The sequence below is a fragment of the Mastigoproctus giganteus genome, chromosome 7 (genome assembly GCF_048544385.1).
Source record: "Mastigoproctus giganteus isolate SK-2022 chromosome 7, ASM4854438v1, whole genome shotgun sequence".
In the NCBI taxonomy this organism is placed as follows: Eukaryota; Metazoa; Arthropoda; class Arachnida; order Uropygi; family Thelyphonidae; genus Mastigoproctus; species Mastigoproctus giganteus.
This window is the reverse complement of record NC_143581.1, coordinates 125,846,933-125,870,518: the sequence shown is the minus strand read 5'-3', so window position 1 is coordinate 125,870,518 and position 23,586 is coordinate 125,846,933. Positions and strand designations below refer to the sequence as shown.

At 38.7% G+C, this 23,586-nt stretch overlaps 1 protein-coding gene across 1 annotated transcript in view; it reads left to right on the top strand.

The window, feature by feature from the left end:
• unc80 (unc80, NALCN channel complex subunit) overlaps positions 1 to 23,586 on the top strand; it is a 1,843,891-nt gene that overhangs the window by 1,144,368 nt on the left and 675,937 nt on the right. Inside the window, exon 40 of the mRNA XM_090378420.1 lies at positions 10,650 to 10,748. Coding sequence (XP_090234546.1) covers positions 10,650 to 10,748 — 99 coding nt within the window. The remainder of the gene's footprint in view (positions 1 to 10,649; positions 10,749 to 23,586) is intronic.

Here is a 23,586-nt window from a genome sequence, read left to right as displayed (position 1 = left end):
CGACTCGTACCTTTTGCGGCAATTCATAAAATACTCTTCATTTTCATCGTATATCTGAAGAAACTTGTTTGAATTTAAGATATCAACCATGTCATTTTTGAAAGGCCAGTAAAGTAAAACCATCTCACGTTTATACTCTGCCAATTCAGACATTTCATAGTGGCGATACCTTATGACTCGCATCTGTTTTATAGGTTTATATTACCCCTTCACAACATTGTATTTCGTGGCAAAATCAGCCAAGCAAAGCTGACCAAGCTCTCTATCTTTTCTCATATTTCTGTATAATATTTTCATTCCATATGTTGATAGAATCATCATCGAGATTTTCTTCAGCCATTCGTTCTTGCCCTTCTTATTTTTCTGACACTCGTGCGGCCAAGTAGTTGGAATGTACACAACTTCCCTACTAGCCTCAGACATTGGCTGGCAAAGCAAATACCAAGCTGCCTCTTGCAAGCTAATTTCATTGCTGTTCGACATTTTAATGCTAACATGTTTTAACAAGTCGGTGTAGTCTTGATCTGGATACTCTTCTTGCAATTTGATCAACTCTCGATGCAAATGGATTATGCCTCTGTTGGTTTTGTTAACATATTCTACAACATATGATGTGCATGAATGTTCCTCAAGTACGAACTGTAAATTCATGTTCGAATTTAATATACCAGCCATTCAAGGATTCAAGGTATTTGTCCAAAGTTGTGTCATATTTCTTTTCATTATAATGGTAGGTCTCATCAATCCTGATTAAATAACATCCATGTAAGTTTTCATATCCAACTTGTGCTCTTCTAGAAACTGCTTGAGTGTATTGTAATGTTTCTCTTTAAAATCTTTCTTATATCGTTGAAAACGTTGTTTGAAACTTGAACATCGATTAAGACAATCAACGTTCAAGTTTCAAATGACGTTTTCAACAATATAAGAAATGTATGTATGTATTCATCGGTATTAAAACTTGAGTTTGATCCATAGGCCAATATGGAAAATCTGCATCGATCATCATTCTTTTTGAAACAAGTAAATGTATGCTTGTGCACTTGATTTAAGTAAGACGTCCAAAGATCCGAAGCACGCTGCACAATTCATCTGTTATTTCTACAGGCTTTGGCATATCTTCTGAAACCAATTCTTTAGGATCATTTTGTAGCCACAGCAAAATGGGAACATGCGGACTGCCACAATGCTGGAATTCTATACGCTTGAAGAAATCGATTATGTATGTCCCAAAAGGATTGTACTTTTCGATTACAGTATATGCATTATAATGTCAACTAGCTTATTGAAGTATATTACACATGTGACTGGATCCTCATTGACTAGCTTCATATGCCGCAATGCTGTCAATTCTTTCATTGGATTGTCAACTTCTGTATCTTCACTACCGTTTAGTCTGTGAAGTGTTTTCAAGAGATGTAGCCAGTGAACCTTAATCGCACTCAATGACAGAAACATGGTTGGTTTACCAAGTTGTTTTCTGATCATAGCAAAGACATCTTTCTTGTGTTGAAACCAGTAGTGTACAGAATTTGGAATGGATTTGAGAAACGACAAGTTACATTCGCCGCATTCTTCAACAAATCTTTGGTCTTCTGTCATACATTTTGCTATGTTGGAAGTTTCTCTGACGCATTTGAAAGTGGAATATAAATCTTTGGTTATTCTCAAGTGTAAAATTTTCATCGCCATGTATAGAATACGATGTGGCATTACTTCTCAGTGATCTTTTTGTCTTATTTCACTAGTTGCCATCATAAACAGAGTAACACGTAATCCATCTTTAAATTTACGTGGATGGCTTAAGTATATCACTGGAAATGACAGTTCCTGAGCATGTTCATCGTAAACTGCCGACATCGGTTGATTGTGTTGTCCTGGAACAATTGCAAGATATTTGTCTTCATTCCAAAGTAAAGTGTGTTGCTGTACCATAAGTAATTCAGTGTCACTTTCAGATGATGTGATCTCTGCATTGGCTACTTGTTCGCTATTGGTAACTCCCGATGAAACTGTAGCAAGCAACTGAAAATCAACTGTGATATTATAACGTTTGTACAGAGGAGTATTGATTAAATACCTTAGCCACGATTTGACAGTTTCTTTTCTCACATATCCTTGCAAGTAAATCGATTTATGAATCAAATGCTTCTTCATGAGTACGTTGAATGCATAATCGTCATCTAAAGCATGAGGCACTCTCTAAGCATATTATTCACATCAACTGGAACATTTATGACTTGTCCAACGATACCATAACTGCCAGTTTTATATTGCAAACGTCGAATCTGCATGAATCTTGCCAAAACCAACCATTCGCTTATATAATCAAGCGGCAGTAAATTCAATGGAAACAGGTGATATATGAAGCCGTTGGACTTGGATAAAGATCATAAATTTCGTGATTCTAAGCTTGTGAAACATGTATTGCAAAGCATAAACGATGCCATGTTCTCTGCTTCTTTAAATTCATCTTCAAGAATCTGTATATGGTTTGGCTTTGGTAATCTCAAATCATTGTGAAACCACAGTCTGTTACAAACACTGCAGACATATCTGAATGAGTTGTTCAAAAACGTTTTTCTTTTGGAGCTAATGTATAATACTTTTCACGATCTTCATTCACTAATTGCACTGTTCTTTTCGATGTTGATGGCCAGACATCTACTCTAATTGATCTTGCCCATGTTTATGCTTAGAACTCTCTCTGTTGCATTCCGCTGCTGACTTTGGTGCTTGCTTTTCAACGTTAGATTTGTGATTTTGTTGAAATCATTGAACACATTTAGTTGATGTAACTGTTGGCATCGTCACAACTTAACTAAACGAAACACAACCGCACTGCTTGACAAATGCGAAGTAACTGAACAAAGTAGTTACTTTAACGAGTTGTTCAACTCTTGTAAACTAAAAACCCAATTTGATATATATCCTTGTAGAGCTCTCAAAGGGTAACAATTTTGTTGCTTACTGTTTTTGTCTAACATTCAAGATACAATAATACCCCGACTTGCGCTATCCCAACTTACGCGAAGTCGGAGTTCGTTTTTCATATGCTATCGATATACGGTGCGATGGTGGAGAGTGAGAGCGAATCCACATGTGAAAGTTGTGTTTTTGCCTCCAAACACAACTAGCTTTCTTCAACCGATGGACCAGGGAGTCATCAAAACATTCAAGGCTTACTACACGAGGCGTTCGTTTGCACGTCTGAATGAATCTATGAGACAATATAGTGAGATATCTGTTAAAGACTTTTGGAAACAATTCAATGTTTTAGGTGCCGTAAGAATCATTAAAGAATCTTGGGATGACATTCACAAAAAAACATTGAATGGTGTCTGGAAGAAACTTAGTCCATTTTTTTTTCAAAAACGAGACGAAAATAATGCCAGAAACTGATCATGTCGCTCATGTGATAGAAGTTGTTAATCTAGCCAGGCAATTAGATTTGGAAGTCAATGGTAATGATGTCAACGAGCTGTTGGATTCACATAGTCAGGAGCTGATAGTGAATGAGCTCAAAGAGATGCATGAGCAAAATATCACTGAAGTATCCGACACTTCAGACCCAGTTTCAGTTGTTTGAATCCAAACAAGCTGTACAATAAGAACAGGCTTCTGGTCCACATGGGGTGCACTATTCTGTACTATAGCACCTGATTTTTTTTTTTTTTTTTTTTTATGAAAACCCCAAACACAAGAGCTATTAGAACCCCTTGTGTATTAATGATCTTGGTAAAACAGCTCCCACCATTTCTAGCACGTTCCATTCGATGCCTCATGTGGTCTTCCGTCAAAAGGATGTCAGAAGGATTTTCACGAATGTCGATGATAAGAAAGCTCTAGGCCCTGATGGTATTTCTCCACTTGTTTTCAAAGCCTGTGCTCCTGAACTTTAATCCTGTTCTTTGCCGCCTTTTTTCACTTTCTTATTCCAAAGGTGTTTTTCCTTCTGCTTGGAAATTTGCTCATATCCAGCCAGTTCCTGAAAAGGGTGTCAAATCCCTCCCATCCAATTATCATCTCATTGCAATTACTTCTACTCTTTCTAAAGTAATGGAGAAATAAATTAACCACCAACTCTTAAACTATCTAGAAACCTTCTGTCTGATCAACGATCGCCAGTATGGATTCCATCAACGTCAGTCCACTGGTGATATTCTGGCTTATGTTACCCATTTATGAACAAATTCAATGGAAAAGTTTGGTGAAACACAAGCAGTTGCTCTTGACATCTCAAAGGCTTTCGATCATGTTTGGCATAAAGGTCTTCTAAACAAGTTTCCATCTTATGGTTTGCCAACTGTTTTTAGTAATTGGTTATCCAGTTTTCTCTCTGATCGTTCACTGAGGGTGATGTAGAAGGCTCTCTGTTTTCTAACTTCTCTACTAATGCTGGTGTCCCCCAAGGTTCAGGTCTTTCTCTCACTCTTTTCTTCTTGTAAATTAATGATCTTCTTCCATTGACTGTAAATCCTATCCATAGCTTTGCCAATGATAGCACATTGCATTCCACTTTCCATTTTCAAAAACCTTGCCCTGCTCAATCAGCTTCAATTTCTCGAATATCCGCTATCAATTCCTTAAATTCTGATCTACAGGTAATTCTCCAGTGGGGCAAAGAAAATAGTTGATTTCAATCCTTCTAAAACTCAGTCTTGTCTTATATCTCACAAAAAGGATTCTTCTGCGCCTATGCTTATCTTTGGTGACACTTCGATTTCTAGGCAAAATAATATATCTCTTTTTGGGGATTACCCTGACTTGTTATCTCTCTTGGCACAAGCACATTACAAATATTGCTTCCTCTGAATTTAAAAACTTGGTTTTCTGTTTCGCTCTCAGCGTTACTTTTCTTCCAAACAGCTGTTCACTCTATACAAATCGCAAATCCGCTCCACAATGGAATACTGTTCCCACATCTGGAGCAGTGCCCCAAAACCTCCCTCAGGCTTCTAGATTCCATTCAGAAGAGGGGAGTTAGATTAATTAATGACTCCTCGCTAACAAAGTCTCTCCACTCTCTGTCTCATAGATGCACTGTTTCTGCTGCATGCCTTTTCTACAGATAGAAAAATAGAAGACAGTTCTTCTGAATTGTCTTCTATAATTCCTGCTCTCTCATTCAAAACAATCTGAACACGTGCCGCCACCAGCCAACATCCATTTACTGTCCAACTTCAAACTCACAGAACCAACTTTTCATCTTCCTCGTTTATTCATTCAATTACCGTTTTCTGGAACAACCTTCTTTCACACGCATTTCCTGTTTGTTTGTTATTTGATTTTTAGGAGCATTAGCAACTAAGGCCATATTGCTCCGGGATATGCGGTGGTCATTTCGTGACCTTTCCGCATCCTTTGTATTTGGTGGTGACGGGCTCGAACCCCGGTCTAATCAAGAAGCGTGTGCTACGCACTGCTGCTCCTTCCCACCTGGCTACGGAGGCGCCTCGCATTTCCTGAAAATTAGTCTACAGAAGTTCAAGTGTAATGTCAACAAATATCTTCTCAACTTCCAACCCAAGCATGGTACTAAGTACTATAGATTCTAATACCTCTTGTGTTTGGGATTTTCAAAAAAAAAAAAAAAAAAAAAAATCTAGTTTGGACTGATTAATAACTGCTTTATAATTGTTGCAAGCTTTGTTGTAGGCAGAAAATGAAACTGAAGAATTGGAAACAAGGCAATTACAATAAGCAATGTTCTTCTCTTGAACAGCCTTAGCATATTTATTGGAAAACCAAGGTTTAGATAAAGGATGAGATTTTAAACTGGAGTGTGGAAAAAAGGATTCCATTCCTACAAGAATAATTTCACTGACATGATCTGAGAAAATATTGACATTGGAAGTTTTGAAATGGTAATCCGACTAAGGAAAAGAAGAAAAGAAATCTTGCAGGTCATCCCATTTTGCATTCTTGTAAGGCCAAACAATACAAGGTTGGGGATAGCCATGAGATAAAGGCTCCATTTGAGAAGAGACAATCACCAAGTCATGATCTGAGGTGCGTAATTGACCACTCACTTCGACCGTGTACTTAGAAGGGTTGTTTGTGAGAAAAAGATCAAGCTTGTTGGATTTATGGTTAGGATTGTCCGGTATTCTTGTAGGTAAATGAACAACATCTCGACCAGCTGGGTTGGTGTAACATGAAAATGGAAGCCAGCTGGAGTTGTGAACATTAAAATCAACAAACAAAATTACCTGACTGTTAGGAAAGTTGGACTGGAGAAAGTCAAGTTGCAAAGAGAGGAAGTTAAAGAGCTTCAAGTGATTAGTGGATTTGGGAGAACGGTAGAGGCAACAGATGAATTTGACAGAATGAGGTATAGAGATTTTAAGCCAGAGAAGATTGAAAAGAGTTGATTCCAAATTACCATGTCTCTGACAGGGAATATCGGAATGGACATATGCACAAGTACCACCTTTGAGGTGAAAGGAATCATACAGTGAATAATTATTGCAACTGAGATGAGCAGTAACTGAATCAACTGATAACTGAGATTTTGTCAGAAAAAGTACATGGGGTTTGGCAGACTGCAAATGGAAATGGACATCATTGAGATTAGAATTGGACCACGTGTATTTATGAAATGAACTATAATGTGTTTGGGAGGTTTAGATCTTTTCGCAGATAAGCATACTCAATTCGTTTGACAATTCATGGTGTGTTCAATAGTAAGAAAAAGTGTGGGGGGGGGACATGCTGTATGAAGTAATGAAATTTTTGGATATGACATGGTAAGAATATACCCAGATCCTTGACATAACGTGGCCTCGACAAAGTCCCCCCCTCCTACATTTGCAAAGTCCCCCCCTCCAGTCACTATCTGGCAGAGTAGAATAGCAAGATTATACACTAGCTGATCTGGAAGCATCCTATAGAGTTACCAATAGGTTCAGTCTGGTGTACTAACTAGCGGCCGGCCTGCGAACACCGTTTTAGAGCTGTACCCTCGAAATGTAGGGAAGATGGGTTTTCTCACCATGATGTTCATCGTAACCTCAAAAGTCGTCAGTCATATTGTGCATGTTGTTAGAGATGGGGAAGGGTTGACCGGAACTTAGATCTGGAAACTAAACTTGGGTTCCACCACTTCAAACCTCTAATAAGCAAAATGGTGGTATTGCACCGGTTGGTGAGAGTCATCTACCACTGAGAGTTACAGCATGAATGAAATATCTGTATATAAATTATTAAATGTCTACAACTGAAATTGACACAACAATGAAAATATGGTTATGGTCTATATGGCTTAGACATTCATGGCAGTCTTGCACTCTTTAGGCAGAACTTTTTAGAGGAATGCAGCTTTCAAATATCAGTGCAGCCCCTTGGCTTTCCAAATTAATGAACTGACAAAAGTAATCCCCTTTCTGTTCTGGTATGTCTATGTGCAGCTGACATATCTTTATCATGTCACCCAAAACACATGACTTATATTGAGTGAGAGTTGCAGCATCACTATGCAACTTCTTTATTGATATTTGGTAAGACAAAATGGTTACTGACTATCTGAATGAAAATTAATTGAGATCCATTTCTGTATAAAATGCCAATTGCATACCGGCCCCGAACTACACCTTGATCATCATATAACTATGGAAAATCGAATTCACTTCATCGGATTGATTCTTAATAAAAATCTTAACTTTCAGGAACACAAAATGAATGAAATGTTTAAAGAAAATTAATATCCTCCAGACAGTTTCTCCCATGGTATGGGGAGCTGGTAGAGCTATGTTGCTACATCTGTACTGAGCTGTAATTAGGTTCCAAGTAGATTATACTGTTTCAGTGTGTGACTATTCTAGATAAAGTGTATTAAAACAACTAGACCCTATACATCCTAGTGCATTAAGAACAGCCGTAGAAGCTTTCATGAAGCTCCTCAGCTTCTGGAAGGAACTACTTTTAAATAATCAGCTAAAATATGAAGCTTACCTACACATCCCATCTGGCATACCTCTTGACACCATAGTCTACTGAATATTAATACTAGACAGCTACGTGAATGACATTCACATTCTCGATAACCTTCAGTCTTGCTTCTGATTGATTATAGTAATGAATTACGTGCACTATCTCAAGCCATTGGATGAATGGGGAGAATTTGACAAGAAAACATCATTTGTACTAACATTAATAAGTATAGTGTAGGCCTTAAAGAAAGAAGGTTTTCCATCATTTGCTGTTGGTCGAAATTAAAAATAGACTCAAAATAGAAACATCATATCATTGTGTTCTGCTGGATCTCAGCACACCTGGGATACCAGGTAACAAGAAAGCAAATTGGGTCACTAAAAATCCTGGGTAATTAAGAGTGACTACCATGAAAGTGCCCCTCCAAGGCTATAAAATCCATTTATCATGGATAGATATGCCAGTTAAAATGGCAGAATATTTGGAATAAATATGTGGTTAAATAAACTAATGCACATCAAAAAAATGTTATTGTGGCATTCCAGTCAAAATGCATCAGGAATTAGTGACATGGAGAGAAAAAAAAAAAAAAAAAAAAAAAAAAGTACTTATATCGTATTGTAGGTTAGGATTTGTAGAACTGTGTATTCAAAATAGGTGACAGTAGATTAGATCATTTGCTTCTGCACTATACTGAATTCATTGATGAGAAAAAGTGAGGTAAGCGGTTAATGATGAGATAATCTCTTCCCCCCCCCAATTAACAGTTGAATATAACGGGAGAAAAATTTATCTCTAAACTTTGAATTTAAAAACTTCTCTTAGAGTTATGAAATTCTTACTAGCCAAAAGTTCCCCAACAGTTTGGAGCACAAACGGTGCACATAGTACTGAGTTGGACTAGTGAGTTTAACCATTATAGCATGGTGCATTTTATGTAAATATATTTTGAGAGGGAGAGAGAGAATGAATCTTTGTTCAGTGCATTCCACTGAAAAGAACATTGATAATCTTACCATGGAATAGATGCAGAAATTTCAGTGTTTATCAGGCTCAGAAGTAGTCAAACATTGGTTAAAGTTGTAGTGTTTAGGTCAACCATTGCCATGTCAGACTGCAGAAAATTTGGGCAAAGTTAATGACATATCATTAATGATGTGGTGAACAATTAGATCTGTCATGTGAAACATGCTAGCACATTTTAATATGAACTATTCAGTTGAGTGCTATTAAATTTTACCTCATCTTTTCAACAATGAGCAGAAAAAACGTAACATAACCTGATCTGTCCTGACCCAACCTGTGTGCTAAGACGTGCCGCATCAGAAAAGGTAGAAAATTCTTTTCTGTGGTCATAATGAGAGATAAAAGTTGAATTTATGGTTTTGTTGTAATGGGGGGAGGGGGGCTGTCAGTCAACAGGACTGCTTTTGATCGGTGGTTGGGGGGATTCATTAAGAATTTGAAGAATGTTTCTGGGAGAAAATACCTGGAAAAGTGGTGTCATCAGGACTGGTCTCTGCCATAATAATGCATCACTGCTCTCCCTTATTTATGCAGTAGGTCTTTACCAAGAACCAGTTAGGTATAGTTTCCTGTACGCTTCCTGACCTAGCTCTATGCAACCTTTTGTTTCCCAAGATGAACTTTCAGTTCAGAGGATGGAGATACGATGATGTTTATGAGATGAAGACATAATTGCAAGAAGTACTTAACTTAACTTGACTTCAAAGAGGTTCCTGGTGCTTCCAGCACTAGAAATGCTGGGCGTGGTATGGACTCTGGATGAGAATGCTTCTAAGCAAAGGATAAGCCTTTCTTTGTTCCTGAATCTGTTAGGGAGAACTTTTGGTTCATACCTTGTATGTAGTCTTGCAAAATTACACAGTTTGTTAAAAAATTAATATGTAAAATAAGTTAAATGTAATTATTTAAAAAGAAAATAAATGTATATAAAAGAAAAGAATTACATAGAAAGGGGGAAAAATGCTCTGAATGGAGATTTAATTCTTGGAATAAGAGTGAATGATCTATTTTGTCTATATCAATTTGTATAAGCATGAAAAAAAGGAATCAAAGAAATTGTGGTATATTTAGCCTTTTGGCTAAGTAAAACGTTTTATTTTTAAAAAGTTAATTGCCTGAAGAACTCCTATTTTGGAATTATTCTGAACACACACAAGACAGGAAAGAGAAGCAGTGCATTGAGGGGGCCAGGAGTGTAAACTGCCTCGGATCTGAACTTTTATGTGTAGGTGGGGGGGGGGGGAACTGTTTAGTTAACAAGAGCATTTCCAATTGGCTTTACTAGATGCACATATTCGAACCTTGTTTTTTTTTGCATGCATAGCTTTAACATTATATCTCAGAATCTGTTTGAGATATTAAAAAAAATAAATAAATAAAAAAACATTGAAAATTCAAAAGAGGTACAGTTAATTTTACTTGAAAAAAAAATTGAAAATTATATCTAATGCCAAAAAAAATGAAAAATTAAGATGTATTCAAAAGTTTTGCTGTAGTGAAAATAGACCTTTTTTTATTATTATTATTATTTTTTTTTTTTATTGCTTTTCATTGCCGATCTGGTTATGACTAATATCAAGTTAAAGTTGTGCAAGTATAATCCTTGTATAATTCAAGTATAATTTATAATGTCTTAAATGAATAATTAGGGTTGTTCATAAATTTGATTGCTGCAAATATATGTCTTTTAGGCCACTCTCCTCATAACTGCTAATGTACCAAGTGCCAAGAAAATCATCATTCATGGTCCTGATGCCGGGGGAATTCCTTCACAGTTTCCTATACATGAAGTATGCAGAAATATTAGAATATTTCTTCTTACTTTCTGTTTTAGTTCATGACTGAATTCATAGTAATACATTTAAATTTCTGTGATGTCTATATATATATATATATATATATATATATTTTTTTTTTTTTAGATAGGGTTTTTTTTTTTTTTTTTAGATAGATTTTCAGCAAAATCTAATTACATTCTATGTACAAAGGCAAAAAAATAAAAAAAATTTTAGAAAGAAAATAAAAAAACATTTCAACATCTTAACTTCAGGAATTAAGAAAACGTTTCTTAGCATTGGATCAGTCCCATATTAAGTGTCCCACATTGAACGTGATGGACTCTTTGGTGATGGTGAAGAGGTGACCGCCGCTGTTCCATTCACTGTTTAGATGAAAAAGAGTTTCTGGTTTTTTATGGTGGTATTCGAGTAGAAGTCTGCTCTGCAACTTCCTCCATAGGCTCCACTTGAGAGGTTGCGCTGATGTGTTGACAGGAAGCAAGTTGTCACTACATCTTGTGTACTTCAAGTAAAAGTTGTAGATGATGGCCTTTGCGGCAATGAATAAGAAGTTGCACGTGGTGTGTGCTGTCAGTTCAGAGTGAAGCAGATACCAGTCGCCATCCCGAGTGTGGGCTTGGTTGCAGGCGAACCTTGCAGCATCCAATGCGTACTCGATCAGTTTGTCCATCAATGGGCAAGCCAAGTACGTCTGTTAAGGGCAAGACAAGTAAGTGTACCTGGAGTGGCACAGAAGAGGCAGTAGTTTGAGGTGAGGAACCTGAAGATGTGTATCTTGGTTGGGGTAGGAAGGATGTTGTGCCACAGTCTTCACCACTGGATGTCTGCGTCCGATTGGAACATTTAGTTCTGTACGGAAGGTTACACTGAAAGTTAGATAGTGGCTTGTGATGAGTGGAGAGGGGTACAGGGAGAGCTTGGTAAGTGGATGATGGGAAAATTGTGTCTGCATGGTGAGACATGATTAGTTGATAGACTTTTTTGGAGGGTGCAGGAGACTGTGTCTTCTGGTGATGTGATGACGAAGGTTGGTGTAGTGTAGGTGAGGATCCTGTAATATTTCCAATCTCTTCAGCTGTAGTGATGTCTGGAAGAGCTTGTACACTGGCTGATTTTATAAGTTTGTGTTGCTGCTATTTGTGGTTTTAATGGGCAAGTCTTTTGCTCTTTCCCATTCAAGATGTGGTGTTAGGAGGTTGCCTATGGTTCTAATACCTGCCCAGTTCAGCATAAGATAAATGAGAGGATCATCAGTTGCAAGTTCTGTTAACGTTGTATTGTAGAGAGCGGTCCTGAGAGTATTGCCGGAAGTGGTTCCCTCCTGAGTGTGGTGAAAGTTTAGCTTCTTCCAGTGGTGCAGTGCATCTTTATAGGAGGAGGATAGTTTGAGTAGTGCTGGTGTCATGTCTATTCTTAATATTGTTGACAGAGATAGCCCTCTTGTGGCTATTGCTAGTAATTTATCTCTACCGGTAGAATATGAGTGTTTCATTTGCAGTGTCTTCAGGAGAAAAGTGATCCGGAAGGCTGTAATTTTGTCTTCAAGAGAGAGAAAACCTTGGCTGCCATGAGTGAGCAGCTGGCAGAGTTTAGAGCAGGACATCCAGTTAGTTTTATTCCATAGGATGCTTTGGATTAGTGCTTGGATTTGGTGGACCAAGTCAATAGATGGAGTGAGAACTTTGAAGGTGTGCCAGAGAATGCTTGCCGCCATCTGGTTTGCAGCAAATACTCTCCCTCTCAGTGAAGATGTGGCACACACACACACACACACACTTCTTCATTTCCCGAGTACTCCATTGAAGCAACTCAGCAGTATGGGCCTGTTATTTTGGGAGAAAGGAGGGGTATTGCTGAGATACACCCCCAGATATTTCTGTCCTTCGCTGAAACATGTGCATCAGATGGGGGGGGGGGAGTCGGTTCTTGTTTTCCAGTTGCCAGCCCAAGGCTAATGGTCTTACAGTGGTTTAGTTTAGCTCCTGATGTTTGAGCATAGAGATCATGAGCCTTTTGCATGTCTTCAAACTCACTCTCATGGTGTATTACAATTCTGATGTCATCTGCATATGCTGAGTGGGTTATCTTTAGGTTGGGCTCTGGTAGCAGCATTCGTCGGGATTGTAGACTGTTGTCAGTTTTATTAAGGAATGGTTCTATAGCAATTGTGTAGAGTTGACCAGAGAGTGGGCAGCCTTGTTTTATCCCTCTGGAGTAAGGTAGGTTGCAGGTGAGCTGGTTATTCAGTTTTAAGTGGAATTTGGCTTCCCTATATAGCGGATAGATGGTTGGTTCGGATGATGTAGGGTCTATATCCAAAAGCTTTCATGGCTTCAAAGAGATAGCTGTGCTCAACTCTGTTGAAAGCCTTTTCCTGGTCAAGGCTAACTAGTGCTAGGAATTCCTGTTGGCTGTTTGCAGTGGATAGGAGGTCATGGATTAGATGAAGATTAGTACGTAACGATCTTCCTGGTACTGAGTATGTTTGTCGGTGATCGATGATATCAGGGAGAATGGATTTTAATTGATTGGCGATGGCTTTGGAAATAATTTTACAATCTATATTCGTTAAGGAAATTGAGCACCAGTTTTGTAGGTTTGTGTGGTCTCCTTTCTTGGAGATCAGTCGAGTGACAGAGTTTGTGACCAAATCTGGAAGACTTTGGGAATGTGCTTTTTCAAGCATTTGTAAGAGTAGTACTCTGAGTTGATCCCAAAAGGTATGGAAGAATCCAGAAGTAAATCCATCCAGACCTGGAGATTTTTTTTGGGAAGGGCTCTGCATGCTGCTGTTAGTTCTTGTAGGGTGATTGGTTTGTCCATATTGCGTTGGACTGTAGGGGGGATTTTTTTAAGTCCTGAAAGAATTTCCTTGGTTACTTTCATAGAGGTTTCTTGGGAACTGTAACTTTCTCTATAAAATCTGGTTACTTCAGAGAAGATTTCCTGTGGATCTTCAGTGATGGTTCCTTCTTGCAGCTGAATGGCAGTGATAGTGGTTGCTTTGTGATGTCTGCTTTCTAATGAGAAAAAATATTTGGTCGGGGCATCAGATAGGTTTAAATGGGTGTGTCTTGATGTTAGGAGGGCACCTTTTGCAGAATGCTCTAAGTGGGTTTGTATGGCCTGTAGTGTTGACTGTCAGGTGGGAGATGCTTCAGTCTTTGTTCCAGTTGATACAGGCTAATACGCTTTTATTGATTTTTTCTGATGGCTGTAGATTTGCGAGAAAGATTTCAGTTGATTTTTAAATCTAGGCCTCCATGTATTCATGGTCTCTAATCTGCCTTTAGGTTGGGCAAGATTGGATATTAGGTTTTGTAACTTAGAGATGTATTCCCTGTCTTGTTGAAGCCCCAATAAGCTCCTCTGCCTTTGAAGTGATTGGGTGAGAAGGAGGGTTGCAATTGTCAAAGGAGTGGTCTTAGTTATAAGATGGAATGTGTGTGATATTCCTGACCAGCGGAATGATGTGTTTGGGATGTAGTATCTGTCCAGTCGGGCTTGGTAAGGAAGTCTTCCAGATGCTGCATTTGCTGATCTCCAGGTGTAGGACTTTTCTTCAGAGTGCTGGTGTCTAAATTCATCGACCACCTCACTGTTGTCAACTAACACCTGAAGGTTGTTGATTAGCATTGTGTGGTGCTCAACGCATCATGCTCTATCAATTTCTGGGTCAAAGGTGCAGTTGAAATCACCATCAAGAATGATGTGTTTCTGATCTATTGTAGAGAGATGGCTCTGTATGAAATGATGAGCTTGCCCTGCTGTGGCATGTAGATGTTAAAAATATATTCCAAGTTTCTTTATGAGGAGTATCCATGAGGGCATAAATTGAATAGCCAGTGATCTCTGCAATTACATTTAGTTTACAGGCAGACTTATGATGTAGACCTCTACTCACTCCTGCTCCATGATGTTGCTGTGTTGGAGAATGGTGAAAACATATGGCCATTCTCCCCATTTCAAAGATGGCCTTGTGTCTGCTTTAACCCCTTCCTGGAATATTTTTTTCCGGAAAATGTGCCGTAATGGATCCACTTTTTTTATTTTACGGATTAAAAGTATGCATCATGCGAATACTCATTGTATAGCCGACCGGGCTAGCCGAGTGGGTCAAGTACCTGCCCGGCAACCCAGAGGTCGCGGGTTCGATTCCCGCCTTGGGCTTGGATCAATGTACTGGAAAAACTTTGGGAGGTGCAATATGGTCACAGAAGCCGATGCGCCAACAACTACCAAATCAAAAAAAAAAAAAAAAAAACCTCATTGTATAGTTTTTTATTAATTTTTTCGTAGAAAATGCATGGGAATAATTAACCATTTTGGGCTATCCCGAGTTATCTCGTGTATGCTAAAAAGCGTGCAAATTATACAGATTTTTAAAATAAATTAGCACTTGAGCTAAAAGAAAGGCACAGAAAAAGTCTTCAGTACTCATTATATAAATAAATTTAAAAAATCAAGTAGAATGCACAAGCAGTAATCGTGAACTAACTACATTCTGACACATGGCCGCCACAAGTGGAGGGGCAAGGTAAGCATTGCAGTTCAAGAGGGCGCCGAAATATTTTTCGATATTGTTTTTGTGAATTATTTTCATGGGTTCAGTATTCTGCATTTAGGACGGCAAATTATATTTTGCTTACTGGCAGCACAGGAAAGCACGCTACTGTTCTGACATTGCTGTACAATATAAGTAAAATGAAAGCCAATCCTTTGCTGCCAGGCATAAGAAAATCCTGAGAAAACTCAGAATTTACCTGCCTAATGCAAAATTAGCCAGGTAAATGCCAGAGAAAATACATTTCGGTCCAAAATTTGAAGGTATTATTATTTGCTTCGGGTATTATTGTATCCCGAGATATTTTGTGTAGTTCCAAATAATTTTTACAACTAAAAACGAGATATCTCGGGATAATCCATGAAGGGGTTAATATTTGTTTCTTGCAGGAGGAGTAGGTTGGCATGATGTTGTTGGACCTAGTCGAGGGTTAGCTTATTGCACAATGCAGAGGCACATCCTCTTGCATTAAATGACAACATGCAAAGCATCATCGTTATTATGGGTGTAAAGGAAGGGGTTTTGCACATTTTGAGAGCTGTTGGTGGTATTGCTGTTCTAGGCCGTTAATCAAGTAATACAGACACTAGGATCTGTTCGCATCTGCTCTGTCCTTTTTTCCCTTTAATTTCGAATGGCGATCCTTGATTTAGGAGATGAGCTCTGGTATATTAGTGGTGAACTTCAGGGCTGTCATCTGTTTCTGTGGGGAACCGTGCACTTCCTGTAAAAAAGGAGCATAGATTTTCCAAAGTGAAAGGGTCTTTGGTGTAGGGAAATTCGTTTTTGTCATTAGCATTAGCAAAGGCACATGATGCAAGAAAGCAAGCTTATATAGCATCAGCCAAAAAAAAAAAAAAAAAAAACCCCTTATTTTACCCATCCACTCGCTCCAAATGTTTGTCAAGTTCTGCCTTGAATCTATTTAAGCTATCAACTTCTACGACAGATGGAAATTTGTTCCAGCAATCAACCACCCGCTGGCTAAAGGCAAACTTCCGCACATCTATCCTACAACCGTCTTTCCTCAATTTGAATTTATGCCCCCTCAGGCGATTATTCTGAGCAAGAGGAAGAATCCCATCTGCATTGAGCATGCCCAAACCATTCAAGGCTTTATACACCTCAATCAGATCACTTCGCAAGTGCCTAGTCTCCAGACACTGTAATTTGCAAAACTTAAGCCATTCTCATCCTCTGAGCATCTGAATTATGGTTAGTCTCTTCTTCAGTCCCCATAAGTTCAAGTTCTTCTTAATTTGAGTCATGGGTGGTTTCTAATTGCTTATTTATTTCCACACTTGATGGTATGATGGGCTTATTTGAGATCTACCCGTTTGTCTTCTTTGGTGTTCTGTATTTATTTTCATCCATCCTGTTGTTTTTGTTGGTGGGTTGCTCTTTTCCAATCTGTGTGCATGTTGTCTTCTTGCGTCTTGATCCTTTGGATCTGTTCTTGGGGTTGTGTTTTGGTTGGTATGTCTTTTGAAATGGGTCCTTCCTGGTCTTCTGAGGTCTTTGGCTTTTCATTTTCTGGCATATTTGGTGTGGGAGGCATCTCAAGCTGTTTGATGGTTTCTTCTGTATCTCCCATTGTCTCTAACAGTCAGCTCACTGTGAGCATCTGACTTAACCCTGGTGGGTGCCACCTGAATTTCATTATTATTTCCAGAAGAGTCAGTGATGCAGGTAGTTTTTCCTGATGTGGCCCTCTTCATGACAGAAGAAACATTGAGAGGCAATGGAGGTATAAAAGGTGTAATTGATCCCATTTAAGTCGGCGCTGATGAGTTTTGGGATGTTGTTTGTTGCATCATTATTGGCGAAGTGCATAAGTGCTTGCCTGTGGAAGCTTTTCATATGTGAAAATTCCGGTTTCATGGTTGCTGTAGAGAGATTGCATATTTTCCCAGTAACAGATCCATATTTGGATAAAATTCCTCTGAGAAATTGATTAGGAATCTCAGGTGGGACGTTTGATATTGTAACTTTTGTTGGTGCTAAGGCAATTGGCACTGCTTCCAGGTGATGATGACCAATCACTATTCTGTTTCGCAGGATAGTTTGTGCCCAGGAGGGGTGGCTGAAATACACCTGCACAGGAGGCATGAGCAATATTTTTCAGTGGTACTTTCTCCGCGATCGCTGTAAAGTACTGCTCTGAAGAGGTATTTTGCTTGGTAGCAAAGATTACTATCCCATTTTCACAGGAAGTAATAGCGGTTGTTTCATTTGGTGCAACATTGTTTGACTGCACACATGCTATTGTGTGTTTCAAGAGCGGGGCTTTTGCAGGTGGCACGTATAATCCATTAGACACAACATTAGTGTATGTATTAACAATTACTGACCTTTTGTACCTTGAGGTATCCTCCTGTTGCTGCAGGGCATCTGGTGTCAGGTTCGCTGCTGGCAGTGGCTGTAATTTGCTTTGCTGTAGCTGTTTGTCCCTTGCTGGCCATAGCTTGGGGAATTTCTGTGGCGGAATAAGCGGTTACTGGAATAGCCAGCCTTCCATCGCTAAAGTTGAAAAATTAAAATCCAAACAAGTTAAAACTCTGCTAAATCTACACAAACAAAATTATTACTACTCGATCGTTTTCCCAAAGAGGAATTGAACAATATAAATTGTTCGATTCCTCTTGGCTGGAGTTCTCTCAGACAAATGGTGGAAAAGGGAAAAAAGGCAGAAGCTCAAAAGCACATGTCCAATGCGATAATCACTCAATAGATAGATAGATCATTATTAATCACTTTTGATTCTTTTACTTAGGCACCCTTTTGCTTTTAATTCAGAATATGTCATAGAAATTTGTATATAATTGATGGCAAATATGCAAACTTTTACTGATCCGCACATCTACAATGTTCAGGGCCATCACAGGCACGGATAGGAAATTGCACTCCCAGATAATCTGAGAAATAAGTTCAAATTTTTAATTCATTCTGTTTACTTTACTCCAACTAACTTTTTCCACATTTGTGGCTATTAGTTTATACTAAAGCAGGAGTGTGTATTTCTATCCTGTTCTTCACTTAATCTCAGCTACTCTTAGCTAAACTGCTACCATTGCCTGGTACCACAAAACACAACATGTACAGAAAATGAATACATATACATAATACTACCAAGCTCTCTGTGTCCTTGCAGCAAGTCACAAAATAGGCCAGTATAGATACCCAACTAAAAAAAACCACATTTATACAGAAAAATCTCATACACACACACACACACACACACACACACACACACACACACACACACACACACACACACACACACACACACACACACACACACACACACACACACACACACTATTATTATTAATCACTTTTGATTCTTTTACTTAGTCATACTTTTGCTTTTAGTAACACTTTCAGCCTTCAGAAAAGGTTTAAGATTATTGTTCTTTTTGCTTTTCTTTACTGTTGTACCAGGACATCCCATCTTTTGTGAGAGGCTATTATACTCTCTATGTCTTGGCATTATTATTATTACTAGAACTGTAACCCTTCCCTTTACACTTTTTTTTGTCTTCTGTTTTTAAGTTTTTTATAGCTCGTGATCTCCTCAAGTACTCGAGGGAGAGTGGAGTTCTATTTCTGACATTATTTTGCCTTAATTTAGCATCTGCTCATAACATCCTGCAACTTATCCTTCCCCCCCCCCCCGACCTTTTCATATGTATATATATAACAGTTAAGAAGCAAAATAAGCAGAAAAAGGAAAATAGCAAAAATTAACAAAAGTTATAGTATGTCTAATGCTCCAAAACATGCAGTGCAGCAGTAGAGGAAGCAAAAGGATATAAATAATGTGTGGTTTGTAGAATAAATAAAGTGTCTCTGAAAATAAAAATGAAAAGTACACAGAGTGCCAGAACTAAGAGAAATTTAAAGGATAGTAGAAAGTGAAGTAGTGGTTAAACAGGTGAAAGAATTTGAAAAAACATAGTGCAAAAATGAACTGGGACTGAGGGGGGGGGGAAGGAATATATAAGTAAATAAATAAATAAATAACATTATATTCAGATATGGAAGGGCAATTTTAGCAAGAGGTCGAATCAGGGGATGGCATATATGCAAAATCTGAATATAATAGATGAAAATATGATACATAGCCAGGAAATTCATCAGGGGACTACTCCTGGCCATGTATCAGGCACTGCATTTCCAAACTTGTCTGTAGTATTAGAAAAAGGGGGGCAAATATGTGGCCTTTTATCATAATACTAGTAGACAAGGTAGTCCCTATGCAGTATAAAAAATGTAAATTAAAATAAATACAAATTTACAAAAGTGTAATGTGGAGTATAATACAAATGTATGTGAAGTGCGGAAGGGGTGAAAGGTAATGAAAAAGTATAGACAAGCAAATGGTAAATTTTAGGGGAGGGGAAGGGGAGAAAAGATGTTCAAAAGAAGGCACAAATAGCGATAGGATCGAGGATAGACGGAGCATTTGTATCACCCTCGTATTGCACTAATAGTTTTATGAATGGAAAAAAAATAGAAAAAGACAGTATAAAGAAAAAAAGTGTAGAAAATTCATTAAAAATACTGAACTTACTGGGTGTGTAAGGCTCAACCTTAAAGAAAGGGTTCTGGTATAAGCAAGCTCTAGTGAAAATGGGTGTTAATACCATAGGCTTATTTTTTTTAATGTGAACCCCAAACATGAGAGGTATTAGAACCTATAGTACTTAGTACCATGCTTGGGTTAAAGGTTGAGAGGATGAAAGAAGATATTTGTTGACATTGGACTTGAACTTCTGTAGATTGTAATTTTCAGGAAATAAGTATGAAGGAAGGTTGTTCCAGAAAATGGCAGTTGAATGAATAAATGAGGAAGATGAAAAGTTGGTTCTGTGGGTTTGAAGTTGGACAGTAAATGGATGTTGGCTGGTGGCGGCACGTGTTCGCACTGTTTTGAAAGAGAGAGAGCGGGAATTATAGAAGCCAATTCAGAAGAACAGTGCCCATGGAAGTATCTGTAGAAGAGGCATGCAGCAGAAACAGTACGTCTATGAGAAAGCGAGTGGAGAGACTCTGTTAGAGATGAATCATTAATTAACCTAACTGCCTCTTCTGAATGGAATCAAGAAGCCTGAGAGAGGTTTTTGGGGGCACCAACCCAGATGTGGGAACAATATTCCATGGCAGGGCGAATTTGCGATTTATACAGAGTGAGCAGCTCTTTGGAAGAAAAGTAACGCCGAGAACGAAAGAGAAAACCAAGTTTTTTAGATGCGAGGAAGCAATATTTGTAATGTGCTTGTGCCAAGAGATTAGAAGTCAGGGTAATCCCCAAAAGAGAGATATCATTTTGCCTAGAAATCGGAGTGTCACTAAAGATAAGCATAGGAGCAGAAGAATCCTTTTTGCAAGATATAAGACAAGACTGAGTTTTAGAAGGGTTGAAACCAACTAAGTTGTCTTTTCCCCTCTGGAGAATTACCTGAAGATTGGCATTTAAGGAATTGGTAGCAGATTTTCGAGAAGTTGAAGCTGATTGAGCAGGACAAGGTTTCTCAAAATGGAAAGTGGAATGCAATGTGCTATCATCGGCAAAACTATGGGTAGGATTTACAGTCAATGGAAGAAGGTCATTAATATACAAGAGGAAAAGAGTGGGGGAAAGAACTGAACCTTGGGGGACACCGGCATTAGTGGAGAAGTTAGAAGACAGAGAGCCATCTACCATCACCCTCATTGAGTGATCACAGAGAAAACTGGATAACCAATTACTAAAAACAGTTGGCAAACCATAAGATGGAAGCTTGTTTAGAAGACCTTTATGCCAAACACGATCAAAAGTCTTTGAGATGTCAAGAGCAACTACTTGTGTTTCACTGAACCTTTCCATTGAATTTGTCCATAAATGGGTAACATGAGCAAGAATATCACCAGTGGATTGACACTGACGGAATCCATACTGGCGATAGTTGATCAGGTGGAAAGTTTCTAGGAAGTTTAAGAGTTGGCGGTTAATTGATTTCTCCATTACTTTAGAAAGAGTAGAAGTAATTGCAATGGGACGATAATTGGATGGGAGGGATTTGTCACCCTTTTTAGGAACTGGCTGGATATGAGCAAATTTCCAAGCAGAAGGAAAAACACCTTTGGAATAAGAAAGTGAAAAAAGGCGGCAAAGAATAGGAGTAAGTTCAGGAGCACAGGTTTTGAATACAAGTGGAGAAATACCATCAGGACCTGGAGCTTTCTTAGCATCAAGATTCATCAAAATCCTTCTGATATCCTTTTGACCGAAGACCACAGGAGGCATTGAATGTAGCGTGTTGGGAATGGTGGGAGGTGTTTTACCAAGATCATTAATACATGAGCAGGAAGAAAAATGAGATGCTAGCAGGTCAGCTTTATCCTTGGCTGAAGTGACAACAGAACCATCTGGTTTGGACAGAGGTGGGAGCAGAGATGGGCAAAAGTTGCGGCCAATAGCTTTGGGAAGAGACCAGAATTCTCGGCTACCATTAAGGCAAGAAGCAAGTTTTCTACTCTTAGCCTGTACAAACTGTAGTTTGTACTGATTAATAACTGCTTTACAATTGTTGCGAGCTTTGGTGTAGACAGAAAATTAAACTGAAGAATTAGAAACAAGCCAATTACGATATGCAACATTCTTCTCTTGAACGGCCTTAGCACATTTATTGGAAAACCAAGGTTTAGATAAAGGACGAGATTTTAAAGTGGAGTGTGGGATAAAGGATTCCATTCCTGCAAGAATAATTTCACTGACACGATCTTAGCAAACGTTGACATCCGAAATTTTGAAACAGTAATCCGACCAAGGAAAAGAAGAAAAGAAGTCTCGCAGGTCATCCCATTTTGCATTCTTGTAATGCCAAACAACACGATGTTCAGAATAGCCATGAGATAAAGGTTCCTTTGGATAAGAGACAATCACCAAGTTGTGATCTGAAGTGCCTAAAGGGCCCCCCACTTCGACCTTGTACTTAGAAGGGTTGTTTGTGAGAAAATGATCAAGCGTATTGCTGTATGATTAGGATTGTTCAGTATTCTTGTAAGTAAATGAACAATCTGTGCTAGGTCATTAGTAATTGCAAAAGCCTCAGCATTTCGACCTGCTGGGTCGGTGTGACTAGAAAATGGAAGCCAACTGGAGTTGTGAACATTAAAATCACCAAGGAAAATTACCTCACTGTTAGGAAAGTTGGACTGGAGAAAGTCAGGTTGCAAAGAGAGGAAGTCAAAGAGCTTCATGTGATTAGTGGAGTTGGGAGAACGGTAGAGACAACAGATGAATTTGACACAATGAGGTAGAGAGATTTTAAGCCAGAGAAGATCAAAGAGAGGAGATTCCAAATTGCCAAGTCTCTGACAGGGAATATCAGAACAGACATATGCACAAGTACACCTTTGAGGTGAAAGGAATCATACGGCGAATAATTTGGGCATCTGAGATGAGCAGTAGTTGAATCAACCAATAACTGAGATTCTGTCAGAAAAAGTACATGGGGTTTGGCAGACTGCAAGTGGAAATGGACATCGTTGAGATTAGAATTGAGACCACGTATATTTGTGAAATGAATTAGGCAGTGCTTTGGAGGTTTAGATCTTTTTGCAGATAAGCTTGCTCTATTAGTTTGACAATTCATGGTGTATTCAATAGTAAGAAAAAGTCGATGGGACATGCTGTATGAAGTAATGAAATTTTTGGATATGGCGTACACGTGGTAAGAATATACCCAGATCCTTGACATAACGTGGCCTCGACAATGCTCCCCGCATACACACTACTCGGACTCCCTCCGGTCACTATCTGGCAGAGTAGAGGTAGCAAGATTATAGGCACTAGCTGATCCGGAAGCCTCCTAGAGAGTTACCAATAGGTTCGGTCCAGTGTACTAACTAGCGGCCAGCCTGTGAACACCGTTTTAGAGCTGTACCTTCGAAATGTAAGGAATATTGGATCTCGCCATGACGTTCATCATAACCTCAAAAGTCATCAATCATGCTGCATGATGGAAGAGATAGGGAAGGGTTGACCGGACCTTATATCTTACCACAGGGGCTCACATCTGGTGAGTATGGGCTTGGCACACCCACCCAGGGTCCTGAGCTGGATATCATCATTCTTGGTGATTTATTTCTTTCTTGGTGATTCCCTTCTGTTTTTCTCTCCCTCTCTCTCTCTCTCTCTCTCTCTCTCTCTCTCTCTCTCTCTCTCTCTCTCACTCTCACTCACTCAGGGTAACTCAATATTTTTTTTTTTTTTTTTTT